This window comes from Corvus brachyrhynchos, unplaced genomic scaffold, assembly GCF_000691975.1.
Source record: "Corvus brachyrhynchos isolate BGI_N302 unplaced genomic scaffold, ASM69197v1 scaffold8, whole genome shotgun sequence".
NCBI lineage: Eukaryota > Metazoa > Chordata > Aves > Passeriformes > Corvidae > Corvus > Corvus brachyrhynchos.
In genome coordinates, this window is record NW_008240031.1 from 1,315,954 (window position 1) to 1,337,994 (window position 22,041).

Here is a 22,041-nt window from a genome sequence, read left to right on the forward strand (position 1 = left end):
CTGCTGAAGTAAAGAACAGTGTCAAAATCAGGAGGCACTTACCCCACGGTTTTTACAACCTGTTTTTCTCTGTAAACTTTTGTTAAGGAAATGTTTATAAGGATGGGGCATATTTTATTATCAGTATTTGTTAATACAGCTGTTCATTCAAAGATACGTTTTCTGAAAATGTTTGCATTGTTGACTTCTAGAAGAAACTCAGAGCAAACAACAAGAATACATCTATTTTAAGGAAAGTATGGGGATATATGGACTTGCTTCTTGCGTGATCTGTGTAACCATTAATTTAGTCAGATTTAACCATGAAACAGACATTCAAAGTTAAACCATGTGCAAATCTGACTACATCCTTAAGACACTGTGCACTACCAACTTCTTGATGAACAGGGAGCCTGTGCTTTACATCTGCTTAATTGCAGTAAGCACTTCTGTTCAAGTTAGCACTTTCCAGTTTTATTTCACTTTTACTTGGAATAACAAGCAACTGTTTATGAAAATCAAGATAGATTATGGTTGGTAGTATTCTGAATGTCAAGAACTATAATCTAAACTGGAATTTTCAAGCAACAGTTGTACTAGGAAGAAGTTGAAATAAAGAAACTCGATTCAATGCACATAAATGCTTCACATGCACACAGAGTAGGCAGGAAAATTTTTAGTGCTTCCTTTTACATATCTGAAGTAGTAGTAATGTCTGTTTTGGAGAAAAAGACCAAATCAAAATCAAAACACCTCACATCAGTGCTAAAATAAGGTGGGTTTCTCATTTGATTTTGTGTAAATATTTGTAAATTGGTCAGCCACTGTAAATTGAATCTAAATAAGTAATATTGAAAATGATAGCTCTTCCAAAAAAATTGCAAACCTTCTCTTAGACCTCTGATAGCACAATTTGTGTCTCTCATGTATTTGTTATTGAAGACCAATCAATTTTTAAGACTGTATTTACCACTGATGTCGAATTCATACTTCCATTTTTTTAAGTTTAATATTTTATATGGTGTCCAGTGAAATAAAGTTTATATATGGAAGATACGGGTTATTTTTCCAATTTTTGTTATTTTGTACTGCGTATTTAAAATATTTCCTATAATTAAGTAGAATAGGAAATGCCCCAAAAGGGAAGACCCATGTTGCAATTCACCAAGATCTATCATGGCTATTCTGCAGTACATCTGTGAATAGGCAAAAGTTTAATTTATTACATTCTTTAACAAGATTGTGAAAACCCTTGCAACTGTAAAATAACAAGCATTGTTACTTCTTATGCAAACTTTCAAGATCTAATTTATTTAGAAATTCTAGGTACTGTAAACTATATGCCTGATGTGAGATTACTTCCTACACACTTCATCATGATCTAGTCTACGTAGAATTTTGATTTGTTTCTGCAATTGACTCTTCTTCTGCAATTTAAACAGTCTTTCAGTTTTAGTATGACTCTAGCAGTCCACTGAAATGTTCTTCCTCCATGCATATGTTCACCTTCACTGCCCTTCCTCTGTAGGATGGTATTCTTGGTGTCAGTGAAACATCCACTTTGATTCACTTTATGTAAAACTGAACCACAAGATTTTAGGACAGAATGGTCTCTGGATTCAGAGATGCTCTACAAGCTCTACGTAGATTTGGGGGAGAGGGGTTGTTGGCTATATCTTCTTTAAAAATGTATTGGTTATGTCTGTGTCTAGAAAATTTAAAACTTTCCTGACCTAGGATAAGTAAGAAGGGACATAAATGTTTAAAGCTGGTAAAAATATTTTTTAAGTGAGCTGAATGTGAGGAACAAAACTTAATAAAAGGCATAAAACTTTCTTAAGAGTTTGCATTGTATCACCTAATGTGTTAACATTTCTTACACCTTAAATTAATACTTCATGTTTGAAACCGTTTCTTCCTAACTGATTTTAAAAAGTTAGTTTGAAAAATAATGGTATCTCTGAGCTACTCTGTAAAAATTGCCCTACCAATTCAGTGCTATTTTTAATACAAGTTAAGGTCTGTAACCACAACAGTCTCTTTCAAAAGGATCCTTCTGTAGTTTTTTTCCTCAAGTTTATGTCCCTCTGATAAGCCATGTCTATAATCAGAAATTCTAGATGGTCGTTTTCCCCAATTTTTTTGGAACAAGCCTGTTTATGGTGTATTTGTTAAATAGCTGGCTGCAACTTTGGTCAGAAAACTTCAGCTATAATACCACAAAATAAGTGGCTTGGGGAGAGTGGGTAGGAGCTGGACCTTAACTTTGGATTCAGTTCTGCGTAGTCTGAAGTTGTTAGAGGTTTAATGACCTGGGTTTTCATCTACTCTGGGCAAGTATCCAGAGGGAAAAATTCACTAATGGCTATCATAAATTTTACTGTTAGGGTGAAGTTACCACCTTTCCTCAGCTTCAAAATAAAAACTTTTACCTACTTGGCATACACCCTAGCAGGAATAGTTTTTTCTGAGAGCTCTTTGGTAGAAGGTTTTTCACAACTGACCAAGGTTTCAGTGTGTGTACAAGATGCTCTCTTCTCTGGGATTTGTTACTGCCTTGAAATAAAACTGCTTTAGTTCAGCTCTTTTATTTATTTATTTTTAAATTATTATTCTTGACTACTCTTTGGCGTTGGGTTTGCTTGTCTTTTCTCACCTCATGTGTCAGAAACCACTAGTGTCTTCTCTAGGATTTTAAGAACTCTCTTTAGTCCTTCAGGAGTGCTTTTAATTAACAGGCTCAGAGGTGCACAGTAGGACCAAACGTTGGCAAGAGCTTCACATTTGGTGACAGTAATGCAGAACTGGCATAGGCTATACACTGTGAAACTTAAAGTTTCTCTTCTAGCTCTTGCTCTCACTTGTCCTGAAATGTGAATGTGTAAGTGAACTTTCTGTACCTTAGGTATGTTGACAGTATGAGGCATTATTTTTTTAAAAATCCCTTACAAAGAAATCAATATAAATCAATTTTAAAACTCACATTACAGGGTGACATGGTTATTGGGAGAAATGGGCAGCGATGATAAAAGGATGTAGAATGATTTGTAGAAAACATGAAGTTAGCATTTGTGAATAAATTACATTTGTGAATCCCAAACATTATTTGGAACATAGTGCTTTACTTGAACTTGGGTTACTGGACTCAATTCACAGTATATTTGATGTTAAATTTAAGTCCATCATAGAATGTCACTCTTGATTTATTGTACTGTACTTGCTACGGGTTGTCTTGTATTTTGTTGTTTATTTTTGTCTGCCTTGTTCTCTGTAATCCTTGCGCGTTCAGATAAAAATATTTCCCTGGATTTTACTGAGTATGATTCTTGTAGGAAGAGCATGAAAGAATATGTGATTTTGGTCCATTTACAGGTCAAATTAACTTGTGAGAAGTACAGATGGTTGCCTTTCTCTTGCTGTGCTGAAGACTGAATCAAAACTTGTGCAATGTATGTTTCATATATAAGCATTTCTAGAAGACTTGTAATGCTCTTGCCTTCCACATGAAATGTAAGGAAGAGTACTTCATATTCTTTACATTTTGCTGTGTACACTGTCTATGCTCATGATGGGAAATACACTTTTCAAAAAAAATTACATTGTCACCTTGTAAATTGTGTATGGCACTGCGTCGGTCAAGAGAGCAGAAAGGTTTTACCTGTACATGCTGTTTTGAAATGTCAGGAGAATTTTAATTTAGCATGCAGAAGCAGTTTGTAGTCAGAAGTATGTGGCTGGGTGTTTCTATACTTACAGCACAAGGAAGAGTTTGCCGATTTGTTTATTTATTTGAAGAATGACAAAAAAACCTAGGGCCATTAGAGTTATACTGTGTATACAGTCATTTATACTTGAGATATCTTCAAAGTTCTTTATTGAGAATCAGGGGTTTAGTGCTTCTCCTCCTCTTCTAGAAATATTTTTTTTTTTAAGTAAAGTCTTTAACTTGACTACTACAGATTGGAAATATTTCTGTTTTGTCTGGGAAAAGCACTGCATTTTGTGTAAAATGCAGAATAATAAAGGGTAAATGTGGCTTAATCTAAACTCTTCATGGTAGTATAGTTTGTCTTTCCTTTAAACTATAATTGGTTCAAGTCCGCTCAAATAGGAAGTTTAAAATGTCCTGTGATTTAACACATTGACAGATTGAGGGTTTAAATACATTCCTTGTGCATGGTTAAATACCACAGTGCATCTGATACATCTTACAGAACAATATTAATAATTCAATGTGTTTGTTGGAGGCTCATCCACTAGTTATTGTATTTGACCTTTCCAGCTTGAGCTTGAGGCACTCTGGGTGTGCAGAACTTGTGAAATGCACCTTCTCTTGGGGCCACAGGAAAACTCTCCTTCTGCTTCATCCATACCATCCACCCCAAATTTGCTAGAGGTGACTGGGGGAAGGTCTGCTTGGCCCCCTTCCTCCCTGCTGCTGCCTGTCCTGTCCCCTGTGGGGGGGGCGGGGGGGGGGGGGGGGGAGCAGCTGGAGAGATGGCCATGGGGCCACGTGTCCTGGCACCGGGTTGGTGCTAGGAGCCAGGGTAGGAAGAGCAGCGACTCTACGCTGTAACTTTGCTGCCTTCTATTTAAAGACTGTCCTGAGTCAGGAGAAGTGAGTGTTACTGGGGATGACAGTTGCTTCAGGCAGCCCTGGGGAAGACAGGGTTGGGGGTAAACATCACCGGCGACGGCCTGAGCAGGGAAGGGAATGGAGGGGTCCCACAGCACTGGGTGTGACAGGGCATCTGAGACCTCATCCTTCATAGGAGATGAAGAAGAAGAGGAAGAAGAGGAGGAGGAGGAAGAAGAGGAGGAGGAGGAAGAAGAGGAGGAGGAGGAGGAGGCTGTGGACCCAGAGGAAGCAGAGGAGCTGACTAATAGGTATGTGTCCCCAGGGACTCAGAGCTCCACAGTGGGAGCTGGCAGCTCCACCCCAAAGCATCATCCCCCAGGAGGTGCCAGGATTGGAGTCCCATGCTGGTTTAGTGGCTTTTCCCCCTTCCCTTACCCAACTGCTGCAGATAAAAAAATGGGGGTGTTAGAGGGCTGTAATATTTTTTTCATATGAGTATGGCTGTAATTAAGTTTTGTGTGGTAAGCGCCTACCCTGAGTTCCCTGAAAGCTTTTCTATTTAAAGATCCTCTGATGTGCCAGCTCAAGTGGCATCTCCTTCCACTCCTCCCTCTCTGGCTGACTCTTTGTCACATATGGATCTTAAATGCTCTGCAGATTTGCTTGTCAGGGAGAAAATGCTCAAAGATTATAATGGTGCATTAAAATTTGTTCCTTTTTACGGCCCTTTATTCCTTCCCACTTGTCCCTCCCTCTTCAGTTTTTTTCTTTCCTAAAAAAGGAAAAACTTGTACGTGCCTGCTATTGCTGATCATGGTTTGTATGGCCGATTTTTGTGGTGGAATGGGAAATATTCTATCCCTCTGATCTTTTTTTTCTTATTTTTTAGTATTTTTGTTTTCTTAATAACTTCCACAGAAACAGTTTACTGTCCTACTATTGCTCTCCTACCATTAGGAATATAACAAGCAAGGCTGTGGCCCAGTGCCCTGCCCAGTGGTCCTGCGCAGGATGTGGAGGCGTCTGCAACCTGATCCATGCAGACAGACTCTGGCTGTGCCAGCGCCGTTGGTTTCATAAAGAAACCACGAGGCCTGAGAATCCCCTGGCACATACCAAGTCTCAAGATTTCTTCCTTGTCTTGAGTAGACCCCATCAGTTTTAAGTGGATATTGCAGGAAGAACCTAAGATGTTAATGTTGTTAGCTTAAGGTTTTTCCAGAAACCCATTTTTTAAGAAGTGCGTCACACAGTTCTTAATACCTCAGTGCTGTGAAGCCATCCACGTTTACCCTCACTCTGTGTGTATCACAGTTCAAAGTGCTTTCTGACATTGCTGATGGTCACTGGAGAAAAAAGATGACAGAAGCGGGGTGGGGGGCTCTGTGCAGTCTAACCCACCCAAAGTGCTTCAAGACCAGAAGCCAAATGGGTAAATGCATCCTATGACTGCAGGAAAACCTTCCCGCAAGGGAAGTAGAGAGCTAGTTTTCCACAATGCGGGCACAGCCTGGTGTGTAATGCTGCTTTATTCCCAAGGGATGTTTGGCTTTTCAGTCCTGTGCTGGCAGAGAGGGATTGCATGCCAATAAACACTGCTTGCACATTGCTGTAACCCTGCAAGAAAACCAGCTGAAGTCTGTGGAGTGGAGCTGCTCACTGCAGACAGCTAAAACACAATTGACTAGATAATTTTTAATGGAATCTGCAATTAAATGGCTAATAATAAAACTCAAATTGCAAAACACAAGTAGGAATTGCTAAAAATGGAGGGAAATCTATGTAGCCTCACAGTTATTTACTACTTGTGCTGAGAGGATGACTTCTCCATGGGTGCCTGTTAGCAGGTCCTCACAGCTGGGTGGATCTTGCTTCTGGCTGGCAGCCTCCACAATGCAAACTTGAGCACTGCATCTCAGCACTTACTTAAATCACAGCAAACATTCCCTTTACCTCCCAATTATATTAACACAGCAGAGCTTATCCTTAACTGTCTTACTAATAAACAGGTCAGAGTCTACCAGACAGGTTTTTAACTGCTATGCTAAGTGGTAACTGAGCATATTTAAGCTGATTCGTTTAATTAGGTTAAAGGAGATGTAAAATTTCAGGTTTGGCACAAATGTGGTGACTGCACCAAGCACTCAGCAACAGCTTAGAAAAGTTAAATAAAACTGACTCTTTAATTGCTTAGATGTTGTCACAAATACCAGCAGGGTTGTTGAGCTTCAGGCCTCCTCCTGTGGTGAATGCCTGGGCAGAGCTCCTGGCAAGAACAGGCAGGTTGAGCCCCTGGGACATACCTACCAAGCTGTGAGCTAATTATTTGTTGACAAACAGGTTTTCAAGCCCCATTGCAGAACAGATTTTTTTGAGTGCATGGGCTTTGAAAACGTATCTTAGAGGAAGTGTAACTAATATGCAAACTGAAGGCAGCTTGTCCTGGACCCTGCTGTCATCAACTTATTTTTAACAACCCCAAGTTCTCTGTTGCTTCTGCTTTTCTCCTTTGGATGCAGCTGAGCAGCACCTGGTTGTGCAAATCAGTGGGAAAGTCCCCACTGGCTCCTATTTCCACCTTTCAAGCACATTAAATAGCCTCATACCTATTTTATATGAGAGTCATGCAGCAAGATGACTGCCCCAAGGTCAGGAAGCACCTCTGTGAAACAAGAAGAGCCCTGGTGTTTCTCTGAGACACTGGCCCCTGAGCTCTGACCAAACCGCTCTGCTTCCACACTGCGCAGCAGCTGCAACAAATAAAATCCCAAAAACTGCAGCAGAACTTATGTTACAACTTGTCCCAAAATTACAAGGCATGCATGTAAAAGGCAGAAGAGTTTGGGTTTAATGTCTTTATTACCCTTATTAATGCAATGTTTAAATAATTTGGTTTCCTATAATTGTTTTTTGTATAAATAATGAAACTAACATGCAGCATCAGAACCTATTAAAAAGGTGGGATAAGGGCTTCGTATCCTTGTCAGCATAAAACCCCCACTGATCTGTATAGGACCCATACAATATTTTCTTGCCTTTGGGCATTTTACTATCTGGGATAGATGATCGTGGCAGATGACTTCTGTTCCTAGCTCCATGTATCCAATTAATCACCTAAAAAGGGAAAATATTTTTAAAGTGCGTACTGTGTTCTTTAAAGCAAACATGAGTATGAAGTTAACAGTTCTAATTTTTGTGTTGGTAATGGTGAAAATTAAGTCTAACAATAGTAAAATTGTTTACCATTTAACTGGTTTACATACCCACTGGAGTATCTGTATCTCTAACAAATGTATGATGGGTGAGCTGTTCTGACACAGTTCTGTCTTTCAGACCATTCTCAGCTGATTTCCTTCTACAGTGGCAAGGTCTCTAGATGTGTCTTTGTGCAGGTTTTACATTAAAAAGGCTCTGCAGCTAATTTAAGTGTTTCCAGACAGCTTGTTTGCCTGGAATAGGTAAGGGTTCATTTTATCTGCTCATTTAGTGGTTACCTATAACCAGTAGGTGGGGAGAAAAATGGGGAGAAAGTCCTTGAGTCCTTGAGTTTTTTCTTTAATGAAGCAGTCATTCCACAAGATCAGAGGTATGTAAGCTTTAGAGACAAGTCTACTTTAGAATGATTGATGGAAATGGGTGTAAAGGGAAGCACAGTGGAGAAGGCATCTTCCTGCTATATGGGGGATGGTGCAGCATCTAGGAGAGCAAAAGACTGGAATGATAGCAAAGGGATGGTGAGAAGAAAGGGGTGGGGAGTACTGGGGATTTCTCATCCAAAAAAAGTTACCATACCCTACCCAAAGCAGAGAAAGACATGGGGAAATGGTGTGTTATTTTAGATACCTCTAGACGAGGCAGTGCCTGACTTGGGCCAGGGTGGAAGGGGCTGGCAGGGCTGTTTTCTGCCACCTAGAGCAGGAGCATGAGCAGGGAAGGCGAGAGAGGTGGAAGTGGGGCTGTGCAGGCCATTTCAAGCATGTCAGGGCAGAGGCTTGAGCGAAAGGTAGCTGAGAGCAGGTGAATGGGGCAGAATGCTGAGGTGGGGGCATTGCAGAGAGGAGGGGTGCAGCCGGCCCCCACTTGCTCCTGCAGTTGGGCACTCCATGTTGTGTTTCTCTTAACCCTTTTGGATAAAACCAACTGAGTCCTTAATAAAGACCTATATTGCAGTAGAGCTCTAAAATAACACTCAGATGTCAAGAAGTTCCCCATTGGGTCTCACCAGTGATTAAATAACTGTGTAAAGGAAGTGTTCCATCCAGACTGAAGTGTTTGCTACCTGTGCTCCCTCTACAACATAGTGGAGAATCCAGAATGCAGGAGCATGGCAGACCTCTGGGGCATGGAAGTGCTGTGGTTTCTCAAGCAGCATCTGATCCTGCAAATGGCAATGCCACTAGGACATACCATGACCTGGTGTCTGGAAAACAGACTAGCACTGCAGCAGGTTGTGTCCCTTCGTATGAGATGGAACAAATCGTGTGAGACTGGCCCAGGTCCTGGCTCCCAGTTACTCATCGTAAAAACCAGCTTTGTAGATGGACAAGCAGCTGTCTTATGCATTTAGATAATAGTTCCTTTGAATTTGGACAGATGCATGAGCCACTCTGTTGCCACAAGAGGAACCATTAACACTGAAAGAAGTTAATAGTAGCTTATCAAGTGGAAGGCTGGGTTTGAAATAGTGTCTTTCTGTAGCTCCCCATTCTCTTAGCCTGATGAGCTATAGCCCTGGGAAATGCAGGACAACAGGCAGAGACCTTGCTGAGCATCCTGATTGCTGTAGGGGAAAAGGGGCACCATGGTAAAGGCTGAAACTACAGATACGTACAGAATAAAAACACAAGCACAGAAAACTGTTTCCTTCAGTTGGGAAGACAAGCTGGCCAATACCAATTTCCACCACTCCTTTACTGTGACGGAAGTAGGAGCTTTCAGAAAATGATATCTTGTCAGTGCAGACTACGGATGTAGGTTGACATCTTGGTCATTTCAGCTTGTGAGGAATTATGCAGCAAACAGCTACATATTTTTATGATACCAGCAGTGGCAAGGTATGATACGAAGAGGATAAGGAGAGGCTGGGGAGAATTTTAGAAAACTGATAGGCTGGCTACCTCTATTTGTCATAGTAGTGGACAGGTGGATAGACCCCACTCACTGTGTGAACACAACCGCTCCAGCAGCTGGGGAGGTGAAAACTCTTCCCTCATATGATACAAAAAAGAAACATCTGTCCAGCCTGCCAGGCTGGACTAGAAACCTGAAATCCCAGTGGACACAGCACAGAAGTCACAGGGCTGTGACAAGCAGGAGGAGGCAGTAAGAAAAATCTGGGTTTGAGCTATTATGGCAGGAGGCATAAAACTGGTTGGCAGTGTCTCCAAGAATAATAAAAGGTTTAAGTCAATGTCCTAGAAGTGAAATAACAAGCTGACAATATACATGCCAACAGGAATGGGTGGCAAATGTCTACATGGAAAAAAGACAGCACTGGCTTTTGCCCTGGATGTCAGTGGCTTCATATCTACATTTACTATCTGAAAGACTGCAAACATCTTTCTGCAATAGGAGACACTTCCTCTGACAAGAGAGGGGTCTTTCAGCTACTACTGTGCAGTTTGTAAACAGTTCACAAAAGGGCAGCATTTGGAAGTGTGTCGGAAATAAATGTTTGAGTTCCATGCCTCTCATTCCAGTCTTAAAAGTATAAAAGCACTGTCTCATCACACTGTAGAGGAATATGAACTGTGACAAGTTTGTGACCATGAAAATGAGATAATGATGCAAATAATTCAAGCTTTTTGCATAGGCAGGGCTAGGGCAACCTGTTCGTATTCATTAATATCAGCTCAAGTGGGAGTGCCGCTCGTTCCGCATGAAGATTTATTTAATAGCACCAAGTAGTGCAGAAAAAATAGGTTTAAATATATGAGAGTTATTTAGAAGTTGAAAAATGTAAAAAAAAAATAAATTAGTCATCTGTTATTGTGGCCTTAAATAACTGAAATCTTCCTTAGTACTATTGTTATTGATTTTTCTTTTTTTTTTTAATTTAATTTTATTTTGCCATGTCCAAGTAAACTTAATGCCAACTGGCAAAGGAAAAGTAAGAGAAAAATTGGTATAGATGTGTTTTGCTGTACCTCTTTCTCCAACCTGTAAGTTTTCACCTATGGAGCTAGAGAGTACTACACCAAGGCAGATAATCAGCTGTATATCCTGGGGCTTGTATCTGTTTGAGGGCTGGGTTTGACAGGGACAGGAGGGGATTGGCTAACATGCAATTATTTAGTACTGCACTGTCAGACATGCTTTGGATTGTAGGCCTTCAAGCTGTCCTGCTAGTCACCAACTCCAGGCCAGGCCCATCACCACAACTGGGTTTAAGCCCCATCACTGGAGTTTGATACTGTGTTGTCCCACCACGGCCTGGTCAGGCTATTGTCCCACAGGGTGACTTCAGTCTTCAGTTAGCACCGAGGACATCAGAGATAATCTGTGCCTCAGTCTGCACATACCTGAGCATGGACCAGCCCAGCACAGCCCTTCTTTTTCTGGGCTCTGGGAAGCAAATTCATGGAAAGGTAAGGGCAACACTGCCAGTAGCAGGATTATGTTTCTGTTTCTGTTAGGTACTGAGCAGTTTCACCAAGTGTCCTTTACAAAAAACTTACAGTCCAGAGAGTTTGCTTGATGAAGTGGTTATGACTTTCCACAGGATTTCTTCTCCTCCTTCAAAGACCTCTGCCTTCTGACTGATGCGTGGCACCCTCTGGCGCCATGCCACCTGCTCCTCAGGGGTGTCCCTGTGCCTCTGCAGCCTGCAGTTATCTCCGGCACCTGGGTGGTGCTGGGCCACAGCCTCTGGCAGTTGGTCAGATGGGTTCTGCTTCTCTGGTCCCTGGTCAGTAGCTAGATTTCTTCACTTTAGCTGAAATGCTTTATGCTAATCAAGGGGAAAGTGACCCTTCCCTCTGTTCAGTGGAAGCAGGATGTTGTATATCCATAGATGTGTGTTCTTCCATGGGCGTGACAGAGACTTCACTGATTCTGCTCTACTGAAGGCTATGGCTTGTCCAATAGATACTCTGCCTTTCTTTCCATCAGCTACAAATTTCCATAAATGAACTACTGTCTACTCAGGAAATATTGGGGTTGAGTTTTGATCACCTTTTCTGTGGTTTTTTTTGATAAATATTGCAACCCTAAAAATACTAAATGCTCTACACATTTTCTTTTAATTGCTTTCGCTAATCTTTACACTCTTAATTTGAAGACTTTGAAGAATTTGAAGTTTTCTAAAACTTCTCAGAAAAGCTTTTATCTAGCATTTTTACTTTTTTAGCTGAGAAATTTGGTTGCAGCATATGATAGTGTATTGATTACACATCATAAGGTTTAAAACTAGCTTTATGAAACACTGCAGCTTCATTTGGGGAGATGTCAGTATATTTTAGTGTTGAATGTATTCTAAATTACTTTGTTAAATATCTAGAGTGCTTAGAGGATGAAACATATGAGAAGACAGTAACAAACCAGTGGATAGACACTGCTGCTTTGAGCATTGTATAATCATTCACACTTGCGCAAAGCAAGTGTGGGTGCTATTAAAACACTGACAGTATCTTTGAAGTGTTTAATGAAAGGTTTAATTTATACTGTGAGATAAACACACCCTGGAGAATAGCCCCAGAATCAGCTCAATCTCACACAGGCAAAACAAGGTCAGATGAAAGACTGTTCTTCCTGCATTGTCAAGATCATTTAAACACCTCGCCTTCATTGAACTAACCTTGCAACATGCAGTTTTACACAAATACATCTAAAATATAGTTGTGAGATGAAATATGACTTTTCTTGTGCTTGTACTTCAAAATTTATGCTTATGCAGTATTTTTACAACTTTGAAAACTATTTTTGCTTTAATGAAAAAGTTCGACATTTTCCTGCAATAATTTAATTTGTTGTGTGTTTTTACAGCTTTTTTTGTTATTTCTTCTTTTGTTTGTAGTTTAAAAGACCTTATCCAAAGTGAAGATGTGAAACCCAAGCTGCAGTACATCATGACTAACCCTTCCTTTTCTATGGTAACATGCCAAAGTGAAGACAGTGGAATAACCTGGGAAACCAACTCGAGCAGATGTTCTACTCCCTGGACCTCAGAAACTAGTACAGCTTCTGATCTTTACAGTATGGAAAGTTCACCAGTAGGTTCTCCTCCAGGAAAAGTTATCTTTATAATGGATGAAGGCAAGATTGTTCGGAAAAGGACACGCAAATCTTCAAACAGGGTGCCGATGGCTACAAAACAGAAGGGAGGCCAGAGCAATAAAAAACGTGACTCTTCTGGAATGCAGAGGCAAGAACCAAGAACTGTTCTAGGAGATGTGCAGGCCTCCATGTTGAATGTAGAGCAGGTGGAAGCACAAGACACAGATGAGGAAATGTTGGACAACAAAGAAGATCTAGAGAATATCGCAGAAGAGCCCGTAAAACGTGCTCCAATAAGATCAATATTTAGGGAGAGCAGACTGAGGAAAGTTGGTCCAATTCTTGGAGGACCAGTACAAGCTAGAATCCAGCTGTTCAACTCAATTTTTGGAGGGACTGGGCCAGCCCCTGAAACACTGGAGAAAAACAGAAGCCGGAGAAGTAGCTCAGCTTCAGGAGATTCTGAAAAGTTCCTTGAAACATCAGTAAAAGAAAGGCTGCAGAAGTTCGGTTCACTCTCAGAAGCAACACATCCAAAACATTTTCAGGGAGCAAGAAGTAAAATTCTTGAAACACCTTCTGAGAGAAGAAGGAAACAAAGACAACAACTCACAGAAGAAGCAAATCAAAGCTTTTCTTCACCAACACCACCTCTTGAAAAACAGCTTACTAAGAAAAATTACATTTCATCTGAAAATACTGAATCTTATAAAATTAAAGAATCAACTCTTCAACATGAAGAAAGAAAAGACAGACAACCTCTTTTGGAGACTCCAAATCAGGTTTCAGGACACTTGCTGAAGAATGAAGAAGAAGCCAGGAAGCAGCAAAGTCATTCACCTGTGGCCAAAACATCAATAACAGAGTCAACAACCTCCACGTCACTCAAATCTGATGAGAAACAAGTGCTGCTTCCCTCAGCTGAAAACGCAAACAAGAAGCCAGACCAACCTCTGCTGACAGCATCAGATCATCTGGATGAAGTGAAGAAGCAGGAAGTTCAGCCCATTTCTGCATCACAGTCTGTTTCAGCAGATTTTGTTAATGAACTAGATAGACCACGCTCCCAGCATATTTTACCTACAGAATCCACATCAGAACATCCTGAGAGGGAAACAGAGAAGCCTTACTTACCTGATGATCCATCAGCTAAATCCAAATATTCCACTCTAACTGAAATAAGACAGGAAGATATTATTCCTCAGTCATCAGAAACTCCACAATCTGAGTCTGAACATGAGCTTTTAAGATATTCTGGAAATGAAACAGAGAAGCAAGAAACCAAGTGTCCATCATCAACAACTGCACTGCCAGAGTCAGAGAGTTCAGGTCCAATGTATTCAGATGAAAGAGAAGAGGTTCAAAAGATCCCACCCTCAGAAACTCAAAGTGTTCATTTGGAGAAGCAAACAAAGTCTGAACAAGACTTTTCCCTTCAGGAAACAGATAAGCAAGGAATTAAATTTAAACCACCAATTCCTGAGAATATAGATTCCAAATATTTCAGCATTTCATATCCTACTCATACAGAAACAGAAGAAACACAGAAAACTTCAGCTATAAATAAAGCAGTAGATTTCGATCACTCTGATTTTTCCATTGAAGAAAACAAACAAGCAGAAGGTGGGCAAATGAAGATGGAACATCCAGACCTCTCATATTCCAACGAAGAAACTGGAGAATCAGAGACAACACAGATGGAGACAGAGCATCTGGAATTCTCTTCTCCCAATGAAGAAACAGAGGAATTGAAGGGTGAACAGATGGAGATGGAGCATCCAGACTTCTCCTTTTCCAGGGAAGAAATAGAGGAACCAGGAAGTGCACAGCTAGAGACAGAACTTCCAGATTTCTCATATTCCAAGGAAGAAACAGAGGGATCAGAGAGTGCAATACTGGATACAGACTATCCAGAATTGCTTTTTTCCACAAAAGAAACTGAGAAATTAGGGACATCACAACTGGAGACAGAACATCCAGAATTTTCTTCCAAGGAAGAAACAAAAGAACGAGAGCATGCACAGCTGGAGATGGAGCATCCAGACTTTTCTTTTTCCAGGGAAGAAATGGAAGAATCAGATAGTGTACAGCTGGAGACAGAGCATTCAGATCTATCATATTCCAGAGAAGAAACGTTGGAATCAAAGAGTGCACAGCTGGAGATGGGTCATCCAGACTCTTGTTTTTCTAGGGAAGAAGTGGAAGAACTGCAAAGTGCACAGCTGGAGACAGAGCACTCAGATCTATCATATTCCAGAGAAGAAATGGTGGAATCAGAGAGTGCACAGCTGGAGATGGGTCATCCAGACTCTTGTTTTTCTAGGGAAGAAGTGGAGGAATTGCAAAGTGCACAGCTGGAGACAGAGCACTCAGATCTATCATATTCCAGAGAAGAAATGGTGGAATCAGAGAGTGCACAGCTGGAGATGGGTCATCCAGAATCTTCTTTAACCAAGGAAGTAGTCAAGGAAATGCAAAGTGCACAGCTGGAAATGGATCGTGTTTTGCTTTCCATGGAAGAAACAGAAAACCAAGCATTCAGTTCTTTTGAACTGGAACAGTCTGAAGAAGATAAACAAGAAGAAAAAGAAGAGCTTGCAGTGGTACATTCAGATTTATCATCTTTGATGGAGGAAGCAGAGAAAGAAAACAGTACAGAAATCCAGTTGGCACATTCAGATATATTTGATTCCACCGGAAGGGCTGAGACACAACAAACAGGGTATCTGGAAACAGCATTTTCAGATTTACCATATTCCATGAATAAAACAAAGGAGCAAGAACTGTCACAAAGTGACAAAAGAGAACAGCCCCAGCAGGATTCACAGTCTGGAGGTAAGCTGGATTCCTCTGCCATGGCAATGCAAGGAGAAACTACTCGGCTGCAGTCAGAGCATCCAGTTTGGCCACATTCTACCAGAAAAGAACAGGAACGTAAAACTTCACAACTGAAGGTGGAACAGCCAGAGACAACATCTTCCACTGGCAAAACAGAACATCAAAAATTGCAACCAAAGCTGGAACAAACTGATTCACTGTATTCCCACGGAGAAACGGTACAAGAAGCTGTACAAAGAAACGTAGAAGGTCCAGAGCCATCATGTTTCACTAGTGAAGCAGAGCAACATGAAAATGTACAAGTAGTTTCAGAAAAGAAGGATTTATCATTTATCACTGGAGAAGTCATGCAAAAAGGAGTGGAGTCAGAAACTTTGGGGTCACAACTGATTGACAGAGCAAAGCCCTGGGAAATGCCACAAATGGAGCAGGAGCAGTCTTTTCCTTCCTGTTCCGCTGCTGGTACTCAGCAACAGGAAACACCACCACTGACCGTGCCCCAGCCAGATGTTTCATGGTCCTTTGGCAGAATGGAACAAGATACAGTACAAAGAGAGGTGAAACAGCAGGAAACAGATCGACAAGAAGCTGTGCAAATGGAAAGAGAGTATTCAGATATTTCAGAAAGCCTGGGTAAAGAGGAGTCACAGGTTATAGACCAAATTAATTTGGCACAAATAGCTCGACCAGGGTTAGTGCATCCATCTTTGCCATATTCCTTCAGTAAGCAAATGGAAGAAGAAATGCAAACACAGACAGCACATCCAGAAAAAACATTTTATGTAAGTTCAGAAACAGAGAAGGAAATCATACAATACAAATCACAGCAACAAGAAACAGTACATCCAGAGCTAGAGCAAACATTTTTGCCTTCTTCCAGTGAAAAAGAAGCTCCACTGGAAATGGAAATAACTTCAGAATATTCAGATTTGACATGTTCCTCTCATAATCAAGAAAAAATGTTGAAAACCCCAACCTTACCACTCCATTTGAAGCAACGAACCACTGAACAAGTAATGATGGAACATCCAGCTTTTTCATGTGACAGTGGTGAATCAAAACAAGGTGACATTGTAGAACAGGAGTCAGGACATCCAGAGCTCTCATACTCCATGGGAGAAACTCAGCAAAAATCAGAACATTTGGATTCACAAGGAAGCCTGAGTGAAGCAGCACAAGATAAAAGTATGGAAGTAGAATCTCAATACCCAAATCTGTCATGTTCTGATGTCCAAGGAAACCTGCAAGAAACTCCACAAATGGATTCAAAATATTCAGATTTATCATTTTCCTTTGGTGAAGGCAAAGAACAATCAACTCCAAAGTTTGAGTCTAAACATCAAGAATTGCCTAAAGTAGCTAGAAAAAGAGCTTCTCCAGCAACTGCACAAATAGAGTCAAAACATCCAGAAATTGCACCGTGGGAAATGAAGCATCCTGATTTGTCACATTCCACTGGTGAGACAAGCCAGGAAGAAGTAGCACCATTGGATCAAAAACACAGAAAACTTTCTTTTGGCAGAGAAAAACAGCAGAAAGCCACAAAGCAGCAGTTAGAGCAAGAAAAGTTACCACATCCTCCTGATAACATAGAACATAGAACTTTAGAACGTACCCAGGAGGGCTTGGAACAACCAGATTTATCATTTTCCATTGATAGCCCAGATGATGAAATTACACCACCAGAGGCAGAGCACACTGGTGTGGTATCTCCTCTGGACAACACAGAAGTACAACGAAGAGTACATCAGGAAACAGAGCAAACTTATCCCTTTGGACAAATGGAAGAGGTAACAGTTCAGCCAGAAGAGGAATTTTCACATTTGTCACCTTCTGTGGGTACAGCAGAGGAAATAGAAATGGCAAAACCGGGGCAGGGACATCCTGATCTGCCTTACTCTGTTTTCAAAGTTGAAGGGCTACAAACATCACAGCTGAAATCTGAACACCCTGGTCTAGCACGTTCCCTCAGCAAGGTGCAGGAAACAATCCAGCTGGGATTGGAAGAGCCAGGTGCATTGTATAGTCATGACAAAATGGAGCAACTCCCACCTGCACAGCTGGAGCCAGGCTATGCAAGCTGGGCACCCCTGGCCACGGAAGTGGGGAAACAAGGGAGAGAGCACACAACTGTGGAATGCTCTGAAAAGGAACTGTCTGTCTGCAGAGCAGAGCATCCACAAGCTGCAAAGGAGAAACAAAGAGCTCCGGATACACCATCCCAGAGTGGAGAAATGGAGCAAAGAGAAATGCTAAAAGCAGAGGCAAAGCATCCTGATTCATTGCATTCCATTGACAAAGAAAAGCCACAAGGAACTGCACAACCAGTGTTAGAAAAATCAGATCTGTCATCTTGGCCTGGCATAACAGAGAAAGGACAAACTGCTGAAGAGGAGAAGGCAGCCTTCTTGCATTCTTTCAAAAAAGCTGCACAAGGCGAGAAAGCACGGACAGAATTGGGACATTCAGAATTATGTCATTCTCTTAGTGAGGCAGAACAAGAAACTTTAAATGCAAAATCACACCATTCGGATTTATCTGCTGGCAGACTAGAACACCACGAAATCATACAGCCAGAGGCAGAAATAATGGATTTATCATGTTCAATTGGTGAAACACAGCAAACTCAAATTGCTGATGAGGATTTGGAGTGCCTGGATTTATTTCATTCCATTGGCACAGTGCAGCAAGAAAAGATTCAACCAGAGAAAGAACAGACAAATGAGTTTTCATCCTCTCTCAGTAAAGCAGAACAATGGAAAGATGCACAAATGCAGGCAGAACACCCTGAGCTGCAGTGCTCTATGGAGGAAACAGAAGGACTGCAAAAATCCCAAGCAAAATCACAATATGCAGATTTGTCCTTCTCTGTTGGCACAGCAGAACCTCATAAAACAACACAGCCAGAGTTGAAAGAACAGAGTTTGTTGCATTCATTTGTCAAAACAAAGCCATCATGGGCTGCCCTACCAGAGTCTGAACATTCAAATGTCATGGAGGCCACGGGCAAAGTACTGCACATGGATTTGTCCTCTTCTGTTAGTGAAGAAAAACAAAGTGCACAGCTGGAGGTCAAACAGGAGAGGGGAACCTATACATTACAGCCAGAGGAAATAGTACAACTAAAATTGAAACAACCAGTGTTTTCAAGTCCTCGTGGCATGGAACAGCAACGAAATACAATCCCAGTGGAAGGGGAATTCCCAAACTTCTTCTATTCCTCTGGCAAAACACAAAAACAGGACACTGCACAAGCAGAGTTCACGCCTTCTGATTTTTTGTATTCCACAGGAAAATCAGAGCAGTTGCAACCAGAACAGCTGAATTCAAAACATCCAGATTTGTCATACTCTCTTGGCAAAGCAGAGACTCACGGAATAAAGCCACTAGATTTATCATACTCCTATGGCAAGGCAGAGCAACCACAGACTGCCCAGCTGGAGCATCCAGAGATACCATATTTCACTGGTGAAACAAAGTGGAGGGATGGGGTCCAACCTGAACAGCCATGTGTTAGTCTGCAGCCCTCTGAGGTTGAAACAGAGCAGCCAGAAACACCTTCTGTATCACATACCTTTGTCAGGACCGAGGAGCAGGGAACTGCACAACCAGCCTTCAAACAATCAGATTTATTAAGTCCTATTGACAAAGCAGAAAAGCATGAAATGCCCCCACTGAGAGCAGGACATTCACAGAAGCGAGACACTGGTGTTCCTTCATCTTTAAGTGCTCAGCTGGAAAGTGAACAACAAAATTTATCATTTTCCACTGAGGAAGCAGACAGCCACAAAATTCAACCATATTCATCTCTTACTGAACAAACAGTGTCTGTACCTTTGGGTGCTTCACACACTGTTTCTGAAATAAGCCCTGAAGGAAGTCCAAAATCTTCACCTCTAACCGGAGGCTCATCCCCCAAACATTTAGAACCATCTTACTCCCGCTGTAAAACAGAGCACTCAGAAACTGCCCAGCCTGAGACAGGATCCTTTTTTGCAAGAAAAGCAGAGAATACAGAAAGTCTTCTATGTTTGCCTGTAGCTGCAGAGTCTGAGGTTGAATGTGAAATTTTGGCTGAAGCTGAGAGAGAACAGACTCCACATTACTTTCACACAGCTATACAATTGGAATCTGAACAACTAAATTTATCATATTCTACAGATAAGACAGACACTCTAGAAAGTCAAGATTACTTGACTGTACCTTCAAAACTGCAGTCTAAACCTTCAGTTCCATTTTATTCAGCTGACGAAACATGTCAGCAAGAAGTTCCACCTTATTCAAAACCAGTCTCTGAATACTTGGTTCCCACACGGTCCCTTGCTGAACAAGAAAAGCAAAATATGCAGCCACTTATTACCCAGCCCATACAATCAGAGTGTGAAGATGTAATTCCACCACACAATGAAAAACAACTGCAAAAAATTCAGCTCAGTTCACCTGAAACAGCAAGCTTGATGACAGTGCACTTGGAGAGTATGTCTCGAGTGCAAGACCAAGACCAGCTAGAATCTCGTTTGTTGGACACCATATATTTGTTTCCAGACCAACTAAGAAGTTCCCCCAAATTCACTACTGAGCAATATGAACAAGAAATGCAACCCGATGTACAGACAGTGCCAAGGTCAGTGAGCACAGAGTCAAAGGTGACCGGTGTAGCAGACCAGCAAGCAGTGTCATCAGAGTCACCTCAATCTTTTCATAAATTTCCAGGAAAGTCAGAACTTGAAAAGTCAGTATCAGTGGCTTTCACTGATGATGAAGAGAAACAAAATACCCCACCATCTTTATCAGATGTAGCAGACATGCTTGGAAAGCAATCTAGCAAAGCTTCAGGCCTTTATACTGAAGGAGGGCATAGATGTGAAATGCAATGTTTTGAAGACCAAAAGCATATAACCTTGGAGCATCTGGGAGCAGTTTCATCAGACCTTGTTCATGAAACTGTGACACACAAAACTCAGCATTATTCTGGTGAATGGGGCAGCCCTTCTTCAGCAGAGATTAAGTCCCTTAGCTCCAGTTCTGAAGAAAAGCAGAAACCAGATACTCCATCTTTTGGGCTGGCTAGCTGGCTGGTAGAAGAGGTGAAAGCTCGCTCAGCTAGTCCAATAGGGGCTGTGGATACAGACTCACAAGGAATTCAGCTTTCTCCAAATGAAGCTTCTGATTTTGGATCAAAACAATTCCCAGCTGGAAGTGATACAGAACTTACAGTTCATGGGACTACAGAGACTAAGAGACATAGATTTAGAGTTTCTGAATCAGCGTCAAATAAATTTCCTCCCAGGAAGTCCTCAGACACTAGTCCCAAAACGCAAAGGTATGATTTACCATCTCTGGTAGGGGATAATCAAGGTCCAGATAAACTTCTGGACCATGAAACTAGTACTTCAATCCCGACAAAAATTGAAGCAATGCAACACCTGGAGGTAGGAAAAATGTCTGAAGTGCCTGAACATTACCTGAGAGAAGAGGAAAAAATGCAACATGCAAGTGCTGTAGAAGACAGTCAGCATACTCCAGAGACTACTGAACAAAAAGACCTATTTAATATCATTTCAGAAGGTTATGAAATACTCAATATTCACGCACCTACACATATTTCTTCTGTTGATCAAGAAGAAAGTAAACACATGCCTGATAAATTAGAATACTTGGAAACAAATACTTCATTTAGAAGAAAATTAGGTGATGATGGCCAGACAGCCCTAAGTTCTGGAAGAACCACAGAAATTTCAGAAAGCTCAGTATTGGGAAAGACTGAAACCTATGAACTAATAGAATCAGTCAAAAAGGATGATGTTGAGGAAACTGGAGAAACTCAACAAGAAAACCTCCTGTTGCCAGAAAACAATAATTATGCAATGCTGGATCCTAATAATGGTACTGCTGATATGGATTATTTTGAAAAATACACATTGATTGATGATAAATCCCCAATTCAGCCACAATTTGAAAGACAAATTTCATTGTCTCCTGTGACAGAAGATCCTAATGAATCAATGGAAGAAGCCAAATCTTTTAAAGAAAGTACTGAGGTAGATACTTCGGAAGAGTTTTCCTTGCTTGAGGACCTGGATGAAGTCTTTTATGGTACCATAAAAGGAGAAAGCAAAACACAGTTCTATGCAGAGGCTTCAAGACCTTTACCACTGCAGAAATCAATTGATTCTAGCAGTAAAAGCTTTACAAATGTAGAAGAAGAACAGAAGTCACCAGGGACCCCACTCTTTGATTCAGAAGGAGGAGTGCTAGAACGATCTCTCTTGTTCCCTACCACTGTTGCTGCAGTTAACCCAGAGCTTTTAGAGGAGCCACCTGCTCTGTCATTTTTATACAAGGACCTCTATGCGGAAGCAGTAGGAGAAAAAAGAAAGGATGAGACTCCCTCTGATGAAGAAAGTGGTAATTCTAATGCGTCTTTCCCT

The 22,041-nt window shown here is 41.2% G+C and overlaps 1 protein-coding gene across 2 annotated transcripts in view; it reads left to right on the plus strand.

Moving 5' to 3' along the window:
• Nucleotides 1-4,491: 4,491 nt before the first annotated feature.
• CMYA5 (cardiomyopathy associated 5) overlaps nucleotides 4,492-22,041 on the plus strand; it is a 47,128-nt gene continuing 29,578 nt past the window's right edge. Inside the window, exons 1-2 of one of the 2 annotated variants that reach the window (XR_001865103.1) lie at nucleotides 4,492-4,866; nucleotides 12,573-22,041. Coding sequence is in view for 1 of the 2 variants with exons in the window: in XM_017743678.1 (XP_017599167.1) it covers nucleotides 4,694-4,866; nucleotides 12,573-22,041 (9,642 nt within the window). In the remaining variant the exon portion in view is untranslated. The remainder of the gene's footprint in view (nucleotides 4,867-12,572) is intronic. The other variant, XM_017743678.1, reaches the window with a different exon arrangement.